General features: G+C 41.0%; 1 protein-coding gene across 1 annotated transcript in view; it reads left to right on the top strand.

Annotated features, from left to right (window-relative positions):
- Window positions 1–17201, top strand: part of NLRC4 (NLR family CARD domain containing 4) — a 103212-nt gene extending 86011 nt beyond the window's left edge. Inside the window, 1 exon segment of the mRNA XM_052806652.1 lies at window positions 17083–17201. Coding sequence (XP_052662612.1) covers window positions 17083–17201 — 119 coding nt within the window.
- The last annotated feature ends 328 nt before the right edge of the window (window positions 17202–17529 follow it).

The following is a 17529-nucleotide window of genomic DNA, read 5'->3' on the forward strand; positions in this document are numbered from 1 at the left end:
TGAGCCTGTTTTCCCTCTAACCCAATTTATAGTTCATATACTCACACCCAGTTTATAATAATTTTCTTCCATTTTTCATTTTACAGCTTACATTTTATAGATAATACTGTGTTTGGACAGATTAAGTTCCAGGCAACTTTGCTGCACATTTTGTGGCCTCCTACATAGTAAGTATCCTGCAGTGAGTATCACGTGTTTGCACAGTTGAAGGAAGAATGGATTAAATACAGACAAAGCATGACCATTTGAAAGTGTGGTTTTGTGTATGAGTAGTAGAAAACTCTACGAATATTTGAACAATTTTGTTAAGATGAGCGAAATAAGCATGTGTGAGCAGCTGGTTAACTACTTCATGACATGGCTGCTCCATTAAACTGATCTGAAATTGCACTGATTTTCTCCAAAAATGTCTGGTGCCAGTTTCAAGCTACATTTTTCATGGCCTGATCACAATGTTGAGAATGCAGTGGTCCACGGATTACATCATATTTTTCTAACTGAACACTTCAGTCAGGCTTTAACTTTTCAGTCTAATTCAATGCCTGTTAAAATCAATGGAGAGAGCTTGCAAGATTTGACTAGGCAGTGAAAATACAGAAACTTTAGAGGGTTCTTTATAGAAACACTCCCTCTAACATTACTCTTAACTTAAAAGTTGCATTTTCTTACCTTGCTCCAGGATAAAGCTACTGTTTAGGAAAGATTTGCAGCATTCCTATAAAATACATAGAAATCAAAATATACCCACTAACCTGAAATGCAAAGTAACTTTCCTGGGTCAATGAATCCAACTGATGGCAAAATCATAATCAGAAGCAAAAGAGACATCTGCCTAAATCTCTACACTACAATAAAACACCTTTGTCCCCAAATGCCTAAGTCAGCTTCTTGATCTGTAACACTGAGGATTACATTACATAGCAAGGATTATGTTGTGCTTATGTCTCTGTTACTTCATATGAACATGCCAATTAATACTGGTGTGTGTTCAGGTAAGTTTGGTGAATGGTTTCCTGGAGGAGTGGTTTACTGTGGAAAGGTTCAGACAAAGAAAGTGTCAGTCAGTACAATTACAGCACTAATCTAAATCTGATTAAGAGGATAAGTGGAAATTTTCTATATACATTTAGATGCATTTATATTGATCCTTCAATATAGTTGTGCATGACAAGTTCATCCCTGGAGGAATTAACATGGGCATCCAGAAGAGGACTAGCTTTGCAGAAGCATGCACTGTGGTAACAAAAGTTATTCTGCTGTTTCTGTAAATTGCAGTGTCCAGTCTTTGCAAAAGGAAAGAATATGTGAACAATGGATCACCTCATCTCTTTCTCCTACCTTGACAGCTTAAGATAAGAAAGTCTTTATTGGGGGGGGGGGGGGGAGGCTTATTTTGGGTTTGGAATTATGTTTTTATTTTTGCCTATGCTCCTCATTTGCATTAGAGTACCCTTTCTTATCTACTCTTCTTTCCTGTGTCTCAATGTCTTCACATCCCTTCTTTTCCTTATCATTCCCCAAACGTTTTCCTCATTCTCTGTTTCTATTTCTTTTTGCTTTAATCAACAGTTAATTCAAGTCTCAAGTGAACTCTCCCTTCCTTACCCATTCCTCATATTTAGTGATGTTTGCCTCAGTCTCTAACCTCCCCTAGCTGTCTTTACTTCCTCCATAGTGGTTTCCTATTACACTGCTTCTAACCTCACTTTCATAACCTTCTCACTCTCCTATGTCTTTCCTTCCTGGTTCTACTGTCCTTGAAACCCCCCCTTCCTACCCTAAACATAGTGAATAGTTTCTATTCCCTATTTTCAGTTTCCTACTCCTTGTCTGACAGTTTCCATGGCTTTCCTCCCTTCTTTCAAGCTATCTTAAGGCTGCCATGCCTGCTCTTCCCTGCTCTTCCTTGCTCTCACTTCTGGCCCTCCACTCCTCTTCCAAAATACTGTGTATCTCACACCTTTCTCTGCGTGCCTGTCGTCTCCTGTCAGTTCTGGTTATGTATCGTACACTCTCACAATCAGCGGATGTGGGAAATAAGACATTTTGAAGAGGTTGCTGCAATTCAATTCTGAGAACAGGCACTGGAAAGAGAGAGCACAGCTCCTCCAGTGGATAAGAGACTGGTGCTGGATGTGACAATTTGATTTAGTAATCAAGATGAACTTGAACATATCCCATGAATGCATCCCTGTGTTAGAGGTGGATTTCCCTATTCTGAAGAGTTTTGTTCATATGTCAGTATTAAAGAATTTCCTAGGCCACCAATCTCACTCCAATCCCACAAAATTTCAAAAAGACTCTAAGCCACGTGCAGACTGAAACACTGCAATGGCTGCCTTCGCATTTCCCACCCATGATTTAGGCTTTTGAGTGACCACTTTTTCTTTAGCATGATAGGCTTTCGAACCTGAAGTTGACAGATTTCTATAATGAGACCAACTATCATACTCTTAATTCTGACAACCAATTTTTTTCAAACTTTCTGGCAATCACCAACTAAAGAAATTCAAGGAATATTGAACTCCTGGTGAAGCATCTAAGTCCAATTTTAAAAGCAATGACAATTTGGAGGAAGAATATCCTTGCCTTTTGTATTAAAGACTACAATGTACCAACTAGTACATCAAATTCTGCACATTGATAAGCCAGCCTCAGCCTGTGCAGTTTCCTGCCTTATGGCAGGAGTCTTTGCCCACGGAAGACATACTTAAATACAATATACCTAATTTTGAATTACTGTATTTAAAGAATAATTGTTTCTCTCCTCTGAGGAAAGTATTTCCCCAGTGACAGATCAGCGGCGCTTCCATAAAGAGAAATGCAAAAGTGTGTGTGGGCTATGCTAAAGATTTCCTTTTATCAGTTCATAAGGACAACATATTTTGACACATCTAGCAGAAAGTTGGAATCGCCATGCAAAGGCTTGGAAACGCTGTCATCAGTGGGTAGAATTAGCCATATTCTGCAGTCGGTGAAACAGTTGCTTGGTTTTTGTGTCCTCAAAATAGATTTAACACAACCTGCCACTTAAAAAAATTGGATTTCAGTTATCCTAACAAGGGAGAGTTTTCTCAGCTGAAGGGAGCTTCAAAAGGTGAAGCATTTCCCTGCTGTTCATGACTGCCAGAACTGTTCTTCCCTGAAGTTGGTGCTGGCTGAAGTTTCTGTTGTAACAGATCTGTGGGCCATATTATGAGAAGAAAGGTCAGATAAGCACTGATCCATTTTTCTAGTGTGCTTTAATATATAAGTAATAACTATGAGATTGTAACCTGGTGAGCTAGACTTTGTGCAGCTGCCAGATACAGGAAAGTTTGTTCTGTTCAACTTTTGTTTCATTTAATTCTTCTCTCTAGTTTCTAATATAATCAACATTGCTTTCTTTAACATAATCTTGTTTCATGAATTGTTACTAATGCAGGCTGCTCCAAAGTGATGTAAATGAACTTCTGACCTCTGGGGGTAAAAGAAAGGAGATAAAAGATACTTGGCTTGTAGCACTCTGCAGAAGATATGAAGCCAGAATGTTGCCAAGATGCTGGCAAGAGTTAGTACATAAAGCAAGTCAAAAAAGGGGGGGACATGTCAGCTGCAGGACCAAATACCGACAGGTGTTAAGAAGAATTCTCTTTTACAGTGTCAATATTTTTTTTTTACTTTGTAAAAACATTTGCCCTCTGCTGTCCTGCAAACAGCATTATTAGAAGCACATTTTCAAATTATATAAAGAATCACAGCCAGAGGTGGTTATTTCAATAAAATGTATTTCACTTAATTTGGACACACTTAATTGGGACAGATGCTTTACTGAAAAAGCTTCTAGAGAATCAATTCACAACAGTACATAGAAAAGTCTGGGACTTAATTAGGACAGTAGTCACAAGTTTTCCTTAATGAGGTGTATTTGGCCACTGCCATGAGTTTACGCGGTGTTTAACCAGGTGTTAAATATGTGTGAAACACTGAACTTCGATCTTTTCATAGAAGCATTGCTGAACAAAGATTTAAAGAAGAACAATAAATGAAGTTCAAGATTATTATTCTTATTTCCTTTAGCACTCCATTTCATTCTGAGACTACTGCTCCCTTTTGCGTGGGTTTCAGTGTCAGATCTGGGAAACACTACAGACTTCCATTTGTGTATGTGAACGTCAACTTTTTAAAAAAGATTGTTTCCTGAATAAGCTAGGGACCTGGATGGTAGCAGGCTTCCAGATCCTAGAAGGTCACCTGTGTCATTCCACTTATGTTATTTTAGCTCTAATGTCCCAGTTCCAGGCCTCAAATTGCTCTGGAGTCCAGGTGAATGTGCAGGCCTGAATTATTCAAAATTACTGAAACACCATTCAAACAGCTTTTTCTAGCAGTAGATGTTTTGGTGTAAGGATTGGGAATGCAGCTTTATGTGAAGGAATGTCAGACCATAAATTCCTCCCCTGGTACCCAAAGGACAGGGACACACTTGTTTCCTTCCACGGGACTTCCACCAGAAACTGCAGAGAGTGCTAGTCAGTGAAGTTCAAGGCCTTTCACCATTTCCAGTGAGGTTTCCCCAAACTGTGAGTTTTTAAAAATAAAATACACTCTTTATCATTGCTTGATATTTACATTCAGAGATCCTATCTACACAAAAAAAGGTTTTTTTCTGTACAGCCTGAAATGTGAATTCAAACTGATGTAAAAACAACTTATGCTTTCTGAGGAAATCATTATTTTTTAATGTGTTATTTGATTTAGTTCATTCATTTTGAGAACAGCTAACTGAAAAGTTGTTCTAAAATATAATATTTGTAAGGAAAGTCTGCAATTAGACTGGTGTAACTGGGGAAGAATATCCTTTGTTTTCAGCTTCACAAAGGATAGCAGGATAAGTTAAAACTGGAGTTCTTGTATGTCCTGTGGCAAAAGGGGTCAAGGACACCGTTAAGGAAGATTGGAGAAAATAAAGGATTTTTAGATAGGAGATGATTCTTCAGTTTTCTGCTAATGAACATAAAGTTAAATCTTTCACTCTCTATATTTAGGACAGGTTCTTTTCAATGCATTTGGATGTCTAAACACAGGGGGTAGGTTCCTAAGATACTTCTGGTGTTGTGAACTCACTCACAGTTAAATCAGTTCTCAGACACCATAAGAGACAGCTAGAAATAATCTTTTAAAAAACAACACAGTACTGAAGAATGTGATCACATTTACTAGAAACCGGCTTCTCCCTTCTTGCTTGTCTTGGGGAAAACACAGAACTCCAAAGTCAACTTATTTTTTATCCTCACCTTGATACTCTCAGCTCCATAGGCTGCTTGAGCCTGCCCTAGTGATTCAGAAGACTGTTGGAAAGAGGAACTCCAGTTGCTTTGCAGAGCAAGGACCCTGAGAATAAATATTTTCTATTCAGCTGTGAGCAAAACTCAGAAAACTGGAGGACAGAGCCATCAATCATGGGACGCTTTGATATTCATTCTGCTTTGTGCAGTCTGGAAAATCTTCTGCTTGCAATAGAAGAGAGAAAGAAGCAGCAAGCTTGTATGAGTTGTTATGGATGTGAGCTGTCTTCACACATGCTCAGCTTTTCTAGGGACTGAAGGAGGTACTATCATTATTCTGGCTTGCTTTGTCCCCATCTGGAGCTGAACTGGTTTTGGGGATAACTAGGGTACTCTCATGAGGCATTAGGCTGTAAAAGGAGGAAAAGTAGGAAGCAGCTAAAGACATCAACAGAAGACAGAGATCCAACATCTACCCCTCCTCCATGTAAAGCCAGCTCTGTCCCTATAATCATCATGGTATACCATAGAAGAGCTTTGCATATACATGATTAGGGGGCATACTCTTGAGGCCTCACATCTTTTTTATTTTTGCAAGTTAGATCTGCAGCCCTCATCTCAGTTCGTGTATAGAAAACGTGACCCTTAATGCCTTTCAAACTAATAAACAAAGCAGTTATATTTGGACAGCAGCATAACTGGAGAAGTGTCCAACAAAGTGTCCCAGTAGAACTCCAGCATATTGCCTATTTTAACAGTCTGTAATTTGAGTGTTTGTTCTCTTGAGTACGTTCAAATTATGCCAATTTCTAGAGATTAGAGTCTAGGCTAAGTACTCTCCATGAACAGATGTACAGTGGATACCTGTTTTAGTTGGAATAAGGTATATATTTGAACCGATTGCTCATTGCCTGAAAGAGCTATTCAGCTGGCTATAAAAATTGTGGTTTTGACATGGGAATGTTCCTGTGGCATTGTTTTACATAGCAGTGGTTGAATCTGAAACTTTAGATTCTCTTCGGACACTTCAGCTGTGATGTGGTTTGAACTGGAGTACGCAAGGCTCTCTTTGATTCCCTACCAAGGGAGAAGTAAAATATTATTGCATGTTTTTGATGTCCAGAGAAGTCTACATTACGTTCTCTGCAGGATTGCCTTGTTATGTTGCAGGTACATTACCTTCCTGGTAAGTAATGACAATTTATTTTTCTCATGCAGGAATGCAGGAAACTGAATTAAAGGAGTCAAGCTTATAAACTTGAATTTAGTCTAAATCACTTACTGGAAAACATTTCTGTTTAGAGACAGAGCGGTGACTAAAGGTTAGTAAAAGACTCTTATTACGCCTGTTTCAGATACTGACTCAAAACATAATCACGGGCATATCCCAAGACTTCATCTGCTTCAGGCAATGCAGTTAGAAATTAGATTAAAAAAAATAAGCATTGTGGATGCTGTGCTCCATATACAGCCTGAGTGTTCCTTGAATAAGTTCTTGAAAAATGTAGATGAAATGGGGATGTATTACCAAAAAAGTTTATGTGCATGTGTGGATTTCCTCACTCCTTACAAAGTAATGCTGGCTCCTGATAGAAGAAAGAAATTAGAAAATCAGCTACTCACTTACATGAGCATCTAGAGCTAGAAAAAGACTAAGGAAACATATGTAACAAAAGACTCTGGATTTTATGATTTAATTCTTTTGACAAATAGATACGTTGTTGATTCAGGGAGACTGATATGGTGCAATTGCTGCTGCAGATTAAGTGCGCAAGGCAGTGAGCGTTTTTCAGACCATCTTAGTCACCATTCATTGTTAACACAAATTAGCTTAATTTCAGCTAGTGGGGAATCTTCTGTTTACTAGGTTTAATCTTACATATAATTGGAACTTTATATTGAAGGAATTTCTGATGTATATTTCTAGCTGAGTTTTTACATTTGCATTACATTTGAACTAGGTATTTTTGAACCATGCATGAACAGCAGCTGCAAAAAGGATGATCTGGGTTTTCTAGAGTACACTGTGAAAAATATGGAACTGCTAAACTCCATTTCTGATTGTTCTTAGATGAATTGAGGCAAAGTTTCTTTTGGAGTTTTGCTTGAGTAAGTCCTATAGGATTTGGCCTAGTTTTGCCTGTCTTCAGTAAGAACAACAGTGTAACTGTGGTTTGTTCATAGCTTGTCACAACACAAATGGCCTCTTGAAACAAAGACCTACAATGTCAACTTCACTACACTGTATGAGTATTGACTTTAACTTTGCTTAGTCAAGAACATTATAAAAAGAAAACTGCAGATAGATGGAAAAAAGGCAGAGACTTCAGAATGAAAAGATTCAGTTGTTTAAAAATAGGTTGGGTCCTATGTGACCATTTAAAAAAAATTAAGTTATAGCAGTCATATTTTTAAAAATAAAATAGCTCTACTGTGCAACTTTTGCTTTCTTCCAACAGAATGGTGTTGTGTTGAATTTCAAGGCTGACCCTGGAAAGCATCTTAGGTGGCAAAGCAAAGATCAAGGCCAATGTAAAATTTTTCTAATTTATATTTCTCCAATGCTTTCAAAGTCTGGAGGCAAGATGAAGTCTGACTGGATTGAGGGTATTATATTCCTATATATGTCTCATGAAGAAATTTCTTGGGACTAAGAAAATCATAGAAGAAAAAATCCCTTATACTTTTTGGCTTAGTATAAGATGTGCATATGTGAATTGTAACTCAGGCGAGGCTTTTCAAAATCTCTTGTTTCAGACTGATACTCATGACTGTGGCTGGTATCCTCGAATAATGAAATTGCTATTAGCAAATGACCCTCTTCTCCAGAATCATATGAATGCCACTGTGCTGTGCTGAAAGAAGAAAATGAGGTCGTATTTCACTTAAGGACAGAATGAAAGCTGGAACTGGTTTCATATTTTTCCCCATATTTTCTTTTCCACTCTCAGTCATATCTGCATGGCTGATGGTTAACAGGGTGCTTTGCTTCTATGTGAGGAAGGATTTGTTATTGCTTGCTCACTATTTTCCGTAGCAACACAATGTCTCTGTTTAAGATCCAGTGGAGATGAGCAAACAGAAAAGCCTTTAAGAAGCAGTTTGTAAAAGAAGCTAAATTAAACTTAACCCTTTCAGGTTAACTGTGTAGTCAGTATTTATTCTGGTATTAAAAAATGTCTTGTTGAGGGCCAGAATGCCCTCAATCTTTAAGCACAACAATGGCCATACTGGGCCAGATCCAGTCTCCTTAGCACTGAAAACCATCTCTGCCAGCACTGAAGAACAGAAGAACACAAAAGCAGGGCAGACATGACGTGATAAATGCCCTGCTATACCCAGTCCGTCCTTCCCTCCCCAAGTTCTACAAGCTGCAGCTGAAGAACTTTCTTGACTAGAAGAGGTGTCTGTGTTTTTAAATGCAGGTGTGTACAAAGTGGTTGGTTTGAAAATAATTTTATCCTTTATTTACTCCACTAATGGCAAGAGACAAATCATAGTCTCTCTGTTTGGTTACACACTACAGTCATAGAACACGTAAGAAAAAACAGGCACAAATCTGAGATTGGAATCAGAGACTACCTGAAAGGTCCAAATAATTTACTGAACCTTTTAAAACCACAGAATGAGTATAGAAGTACATAGCATTAAAATATCTATGCTGATGACCACATTTTGTTTCCAAAGAATTAGAAGAGCAAGTGAATAGTAAATTAAGACTCATGTCAGGCTGTGAAAGATGAAGTACCCTAGAGACATACTCAGCACATGGAAAAGGCTACGAAAACAGTGGTAAGGATACACACAACAAAAGATTTGTGCCCCAGTCTGGAAACTGAAGTACGTGTAGGACTTCGTGCACAGGTGCTGCTCCTGTAGCAACATTTCGTAGAAGCAGTAGCCATTTACAACTCACATTTCTTTAGAATCCTTCTCCCTACCGTATACTACATTACCTACCTGGTGATAGCAATAGTAGCTAAGAACAAGAGAGAGAGGTAAAGAGCATTATCCGGACAGTTTTTCCTGTCGTTGCAGAAGATTTTGAATTGAACAGACCATTCACCAGCACTGTCAACTCTCATAACTTTTATTGTAAGTCCTTCCATATATGAAAGGTGCTTTAAGCCCTAAGTCCTGGAGTAATTTGCTATATTGTAATATCTGCACTTTTACCTTCCTTTCCCTTGTGTTTATATCCCTCATGACTGCAGAGAAAACCTTGAAAACATACTCTAAAGCCTGAGAACATAACTGAACAAATGAAAAGAATTACCAATTTTTAGCTCCCTGACTACCAAGTCAAACCCAGTTCACAGGAGCCTTGTTCAGGCAGGCCTGCCAACACCTCACAGAGTTGTTTGACTTGCTACAACAGCCCCAACTCTGCATCAAACTGGCCTTTTTCTTCAGTGTCTGTCCAGCCAAGGGTACTGTCGTTACTTTGACAATAGAAAACATCCTGAAGTAGTCATGTACTTACTTTTCAATTTAGAAAATAAAAAATTGCCACTGCTTTGAAAATAAGAATTAAAATAAATGTTAGCTAATCTGTGACTGCTCACTAGCAGCTCTTGGGTTTATAATGTTCATTTTCTATTTAACAGAGATAAATTTGGATTTCAGGTATAATGCTCTGGTATTTCTACTTTTAAAAATCATTAAAAACCATATGGAGGTGGTTTGCAAATATTAGTGAAACATGCAGTGCGAGAGCAGCAGCAGCACTCTGGTAAAAAGGGCACTGAGTACATCAGGACACATGGAAGGGTAAAGACTTAAGTCTGTAAGCAAAACCACATCTTTTTGTCAGCCTTATCTAAACTGGCATAAGAATACTGTTCTCTCACATTTCTGGTTTTAGTCAACCTTATTTTCGTGGTTTGTTTCATCACCAGACCCACACAACTGAACAGCAGCCATTTTACAGGACTTAGGCTACTGTACTGTATTGAAGAATGTATGTAGGATCTTGTAATTAGGATTTTTCCTCTGCTACAACAAAATTGTGCTTATAGACACTTCTAAATATGATTAAACAATCTTAATATGCCCAGTCATAGAATTACGAAAATATCAAGCAACAGTGAATGATAATATATTTTTTTACCTCAAAAACATTAAGTTAATGGAAGCAACAGACTGACACAAAATAAGTAGCAGCACAAAAGAGAGTAGGGAGAAAATTAAAAATGCCCAGGAATGTAGGTCTTCAGTTTAAGCATGCAACAGCAACAGAAGAGATGCAAGAAGACACACAGAAAAACATACTGCAATTTGTGTAAATAGTTTCTATTTTCACAATCCAGTCTGACAGTCTTTCTGTAATAGCTACGTGTATAGCATGGGATGTTTCTTGGAGTCATTTGTAAGTTATACAACTATGTGTTTCTTGTAATAACTGCTATTTTTTTTACCCAGCAGGTCAATGTGATAAACATAAGATAAAAATAACCGCCTTAAGTCTGAATCAATTTCTAAAATTTCTTTACATGTGGCTGAATCTATCATTAAAATCCAGACATGCTGACAAAGTACCTCAGATCCTATCTGATGTTAGGGCTGTCAGCTTACCGCTCAAGAGATCTGAACAGAGCTCATCTTTCAAGCGTCCATTCACAGATCTGATGCGCACGTGCACCAGCTGCGGAAATTTTAGTTTTTTGCTGTATGGTAAAACGCAGCTCTCACTGCTGGCACGCCTCAGTCAGGCCCTGGGCAGCAGCCCAGCCTGGATGTGGTGTGGCAGCGGGCTTGTGCACAGGCTCTCAGCTGGGCTGAAGGGGCGGCCGGGCTGCACAGGGCTGCGACAAAGGGGCGTCTGTGCCACGCAGGGCCGTGCCGGAGCACCTGAGCCCGCCGGGGCACCCAGGCCAGCCGCCCCACAGTGGGACCTGTTGCTTTGCCCCCATGAGCTGTGCGGCAGGGCCCTCTTTCGTCTTGTCACGCTGTCCCTCAGGAGCAACACTTTCCCCTCACTGCCCCTGGGCATGGGTGAACATCCACAGCATTCAAAAGCAAATGAAGGAAAGGAGACTGTAAATTCAAAGGAATTTAAAAAATATATATTTTGAAGAGTCTTACCGCCATGATGTCTTCCAGGGGCTCCCAATTCTCCTGAGGTTGCCAGGGTCTGGGACTGCCTTTCCTCCCTCAGCCACTGCTCGCTGACTGTAGTGGGCGAGCCCCAAGATTTAGGCCAGCCCAGCCCTTCACCCAACATCTCAGCTGCTGGGGCAGAGGGTGAGGCTCTCCCCGGGGCACTGCGCCCAGGCCCCTGGGGCCAGCCACCCACGGCTGGGGCTGCTGCGGCCCTGCCGTCCCCTCAGTGGCCTCCGTGCCGGTGTGCTGCCTCTGTGCGCAGGGCTGCTTCGGAGCAGTCTCTGTTTCACCTCAGTGCGCAGGATGGGGCAAGTGATACACACAGGGCCCTCACAGAAAGAGTGGGAGCCCTGAGAGAAACCCTCTGCTCTCCCCCTCTCCTTGCTTCGGGCAGCCCCAGCTTCTCCAGGCTCCCACCGCCCTGCTGCCTTCTGGATCCGCGACAGGTCTCTTCATTTCAAGGTATTACATGTATTTCTTACACTCTGATTAAAACTTAAGAGCATGGTTTCAAAAGGCACAGCAAGCCGATCTAAAGCTCACTGCCACCAAAGGGGGTGTGCGTGCTCACCTGCCTCCTCTCCCCTCCTCACTGTCAGGCTGGTGCTGGCGCTTGCCAGAGCCCTACTTATGTGCCAATTCCATTAGCTAAAATGGCAAAAACCCCACAATGAAAAAAGGAATATGTCTCTGCCATACTAATGAGTTAAATCAGATCACAGCAAGGCCCAGAGTGTGCCAGAGCAGGTGTAAGAAAGGAGGTGCGCAGCCAGCAGCAGGAGGACTGGCAAGAGGAGGGAGGAGAGATTAAGTCTCCTCTCGACCATGTTTGATTCGTTTATTGAATTTCAGTCTTCGTTTTATTTTAACTCTGAAACCCAGGCATAACAGCCTGGCATTGTCAGGCCTTTCCCCTCAGTCACTGGTACATGCCAATGGAGTGCTGCCACCATTTTGGGTCCTGGCTCAAGCAGCCATCACTGCTCCTCTCACTGCTCACAAGGGCTACCAGCAATGAGTTTTCTCCTTTCTAAAACAAACAAGAAAAAATTCCTAGGACAGGAATTATTTTTATAATATTTAGGAAGTGATTTTACCATTATGCTACAATGGCTGAAATGCAGTCTGAGACCCTTTCATGAATGAAAAATAGAGCCTGGCACAATGCCTAGATGTGCACATCCCCAAGGTTTTGTTCAGAGAAACATTCTTCTAGAGAGCAATGTAAGCTTCCCCTGTGCAAGCCAACACACTCATACAAACATCTGTAATTTTCTAAAGTGGGATGTGAATATTTTTCTTAAAATCACACAATAAAACCATGAGAAAAATGCTGTGCAGAAGAAAGCATTATAATCCGCATATGCAGTAATCTAATAACGTGATCTAATAATATGTTTGTATGGGCCTATCTTGGAAAGCTCTCTTGGGTGTGATAAAATTTAGCAACTAATGAAACATATCTTTTTATGCCTCTCCTGGAAAACTGGAGGCAGCCAATCCATTGCTTTTTAGCTTTACTCTTATCCCTCTTCCCACCCCACAGACAGAATTGTTTTTATCAGTGCTGAAGGTAGATTGAAGAGTTTCTAGTGTAAAGACATAGGCATAGAAAAATGCAGTGGTTGAAGTTTAAATCAGCAAATTTGAAACAGGAAATAAAATATATTTTTAACACTGAGGTACGTAACTACTGGAGCAGTTTACCACAGGCATGGAAAACTCAGCATGTTTTGCACTCCTTAAATTTAAATTGGCTGTCTTTATAAAAAGAAATTTTCTCGTCAAGTTTTTGGGGTAACCATGGAAATTTCTGGATAGGATAGGCAGGAGGTCAGGTCAGGCCAGACCATTATAACCATCCCTTTTTGCTACAAACCATGATTATCATCCTCTGTACCTAACAAGCTGTAGGCTGATAGCCTTCCAGACAAGCAGTACATTTTCTAACTGTATTGGGTTTGTGTGGCAAGATTTTGGTAGCGGGGGGTTACAGGGGTGGCTTCTGTGAGAAGCTGCTGGAAGCTTCCCCTGCGTCCGACAGAGCCAATACCAGCCGGGTCTAAGATGGACCCACCACCGGCCAAGGCCGAGCCAATCAACAATAGTGGTAGCGCCTCTGTGATAACATATTTAAGAAGGAAAAAAAGTTGCAGGACACACAGAAACGGCAGCTGGAGAGAGGAGTGAGAACATGTAAGAGAAACAACCCTGCAGACACCAAGGTCAGTGAAGACGGAGGGGGAGGAGATTCTCCAGGCGCTGGAGCAGAGATTCCCCTGCAGCCTGCGGTGAAGACCATGGTGAGGCAGGCTGTCCCCCTGCAGCCCATGGAGGTCCACGGTGGAGCAGATATCTACCTGCAGCCCGCGGAGGACCCCGCGCCGAAGCAGGTGGGTGCCTGAAGGAGGCTGTGACCCTGTGGGAAGCCCACGCTGGAGCAGGCTCCTGGCAGGACCTGCAGATCTGTGGAGAGAGGAGCCCACGGAGCAGGTTTTCTGGCAGGACTTGTGAGCCCATGGGGGACCCATGCTGGAGCAGTGTGCTCCTAAAGGACTGCATGCCGTGGAAGGGACCCACGTTGGAGCAGTTTGTGAAGAACTGCAGACCGTGGGAAGGACCCATGCTGGAGAAGTTCATGGAGGACTGTCTCCTGTGGGAGGGACCCCACGCTGGAGCAGGGGAAGAGTGTGATGAGTCCTCCCCCTGAGGAGGATGAAGCAGCAGATATGACGTGTGATGAACTGACCGTAAACCCCACTCCCCGTCCCCCTGTGCCGCTGGTGGGGGTAGGTAGAGAATCTGGGAGTGAAGTTGTGCCCAGGAAGAAAGAAGGGGTGGAGGGAAGGTGTTCAGAGTTTTGGTTTTATTTCTCATTACCCCACTATGGTTGACTGGTAATAAATTGAGTTAACTTTCCCCAAGTTGAGTCTGTTTTGCCCGTGACGGTAATTGGTGAGTGACCTCTCCTGTCCTTATCTCAGCCCAAGAGCCCTTTGTTATATTTTCTCTCCCCTGTCCAGCTGAGGAGGGGGGAGTGATAGAACGGCTTTGGTGGGCACCTGGCATCCAGCCAGGGTCAACCCACCACACTAACAAAGTTGACTTGAAAGCTGAAGGTGGAGTGTTCCTCCCCTGATTCCACTGAAGAGTAGATGCCCTGAGTGGCCTGCAAAGAACTGTGAATTTGAAGGATACTCTACAGTTAAGGCCAAATACAGTTAGTTCACCTTACATGACTACAGATTTTAGATAAAGTCCAGCCCGGAGTAATGCAAGTGGTATACAGTCATGCATCTTCGCTTTCCAGTTTCATTTAGTATTGGCCACTTCCGAAAGTATTTGGAAAATCTTTTTTGCCTATGTTGGCAATTTCCCCAAAGAGCAAAGACACAGATGTCATTTATTATCATTTCTCTAAGTACATTCATTGTAATTATCCACTAGCAGCGTACATGCTACAAAAAAAAAAAAAGAGAATGGAAACCTAACTTCAAAAAACCTGATAAGTTTCAAGTCCTATTACCAGTTGACTTGAATAGCTGCACTTGATATGGGATATATTTTGTCTAATGCCCAGCTAGCAATAAATGTTCAGAGGGAAAATTTAATAGAAAAGAAATAGGAAGAAATAATAAGCTGTAAACATCAATACATAGTGTAAAACTGTACAAGATTACTTAGCAACAGTAATGCAGTTAAATCAGTATTCTGGCATCAGTGCTGTGCATTTCAGGATGACAAGTTTTGGTATTTTCCAGACTCTTCCACCTTATAGCTGCCCATTAATTACCTTCATTTGTCAGCTGGCAGTACAAACAGGGTACAAATGTTTAGTCTGCTGCTTGTGTTAATATCTAGGAGCTGCAGTAGACAGAAGGTTTCCAGAACTCTGCTGTATAAGCACCCTATGAAATTGCTTAGCTCTGATGTTTGCTAGCACTACTAGCATGTTTTCTTTTTCTTACAAATAAAGTAACACATGAAAATTTCTCAAGCTAACACTAGCTTGTTTGCATTCTTAACAAAACCATTTCAGAGCAGAGCAGTAATTCCACCTCAATTATCAGTTTTAGATGTGCTTACTTACAAGTTGTATTTTAATATTCAGTTTTAGGGCCAGACTGATTTACACAGTGGAATATTTGCGTAAGCCGCCTTGTGTTCCCACCTCATGAATAACAGTGTAGGAAGAAATGGAGGTAGAAGCAGGTCCATAATCTAGTATGTTCTGTAGGTCTTCTCAGGCAGTGAAGCAATAGCAGAATGAGACAAGCAGCACATTGAATGTTACTGCTATGCTCCCACCAAGGGAAACAAACTTGATCCTAGGCATTGGCTCACTCAGTCACTTGCTGGGGCAGAAAGCGAACCAGAGTATAAACATGTGTATGCACAAGAGCTTTCCATCAAGCCTGGCACTGGACCAGGCTTCCTCATTGCCATGTAAGCCCGACAGTGCAATGCATCATCAAGACTCTGACTAGAGGTAGAGTACCATTCCTTTTCTGAAGTACCCATTTATTAGCAGCAGACAGTTCCACATTGAGAGAAATCCTAGCAAAAGGCAAAAACTAGGACCCTGCATCAAAACTCCTACTGCCACTTAGTTAGGAGGCATCCTCAGCCTTTTTGATCACTCAGCCAGCACTATAACCCTGTCAGCATTCCTTGGACTAGAGCTTTTCTATGAGCAGCAGCATCAACTGTTCTTAATGCCACTTCTTTTTTCCCAGCTGGGAGCTAACAGAATAGATATGTGTGGGATTCAGCCCTGTTCCTCAAAAGGATTTCCCAGATCATGACATTGTGAATTTTTTGATTTACACTTGCTTTCTCAGGCTCTTTTTGCACTGCAGCTGCAGAAAAGCGGTAATTCAATGACCTACTAACTTTTTCCACATAAAAAGCCAGCAGCAGCAGAACTGGCATATTAATGTAGTTCCTCATGTTGCAGTAAGCTGGTACGGATGTAACAGACAGATATGATAGGTACCCTGATCTTGCAATGTTTTACAAATATCACCTAGCATCAATAGATTTCTCATATATTTGAAATTAAACACAAGTTAATATTGGCAGGACTGGTGTTGAAGTCAGGTCCAATAAAACTATAGGTCTGCACAGAAGAGAGAACCTAAGTGGCCTTTGCTGTCTGTCCGTGTGGAAGTACGTACTTCACCTTGTCTGTAAGAATTGCTGAAGACAGCAATAATGCCAGTTTACTTGGTTCTATATGTTAATGGAATATGATGAAGATTTCTATATCTTCAGCATTGGTGCTTCCAGCTCTTGCTGAGGCAGCCTGCAGGTTTATACAGCTGAACTTTCCTCATTTATTTTATACAGATTCTTTTTTTTCAATATAAACACAGATCAAAGCTAAAATGTTTTAAAAATGAAGCTAGAGACAAAAGATGGCAGCTGATCCCCAGAGGGAGGGTTTGAGCCTCCAGGTTGGAGAGACCGGAGAATTTCCTCCTTGTGTCTCAAAGGCTGTTGCTAAGGAGACCACTTTTTCTTCAAGGAGCCTGTGGGATGGACTAGTTGATATACATGCAATATTTCTGTTACTAAGACAAAAGAGAAGCACAAGCTGTGGAGTCTGTCAGGATAGAGCACAGAAACCCACTTACAAGGCCCTTTCAACTACTGTACTTGTTCCTACTGACATAAGTTGGTAACCTCACCATTTTTCCCCTTTCTTTTGCAGTCATCTTCATTTCAGATGAGAATGAAAATGTTGCTGTTAATGGCAAGGAGATGATACCTTACTACCAGCAGAAATCCAAGGAGAGCATAAGCTTTCCTAAGGAACAGCTCTCCAGCTAGGCATAATCCTTCCATTACAAGTTCAGCAGGTAATCATTCTAAACTTAGCACCATCTGTATATTATCTAACAGTATTCTTTTACAATAATAGGAGGTAGTACAAATGAACCTGAGCTTGCTTTACCCCAGATAGTGCTCCTGTGTTACTGAATAGTTTCAATGGTGCTTCTAAGTAGCACAAATATTTGGCTTGTTTTAGAGCTTAGAATGACTATTTTTACATTTAACCTTCCAGCATTCCCAGTTTTCATAATTTTGTGGGTTTTTCACATTGACTTTTGTATCAATATATTTGACATTCACATCAGTTATGTGACTGAGGTCGCAA

Source organism: Harpia harpyja, chromosome 13, assembly GCF_026419915.1.
Source record: "Harpia harpyja isolate bHarHar1 chromosome 13, bHarHar1 primary haplotype, whole genome shotgun sequence".
In the NCBI taxonomy this organism is placed as follows: domain Eukaryota; kingdom Metazoa; phylum Chordata; class Aves; order Accipitriformes; family Accipitridae; genus Harpia; species Harpia harpyja.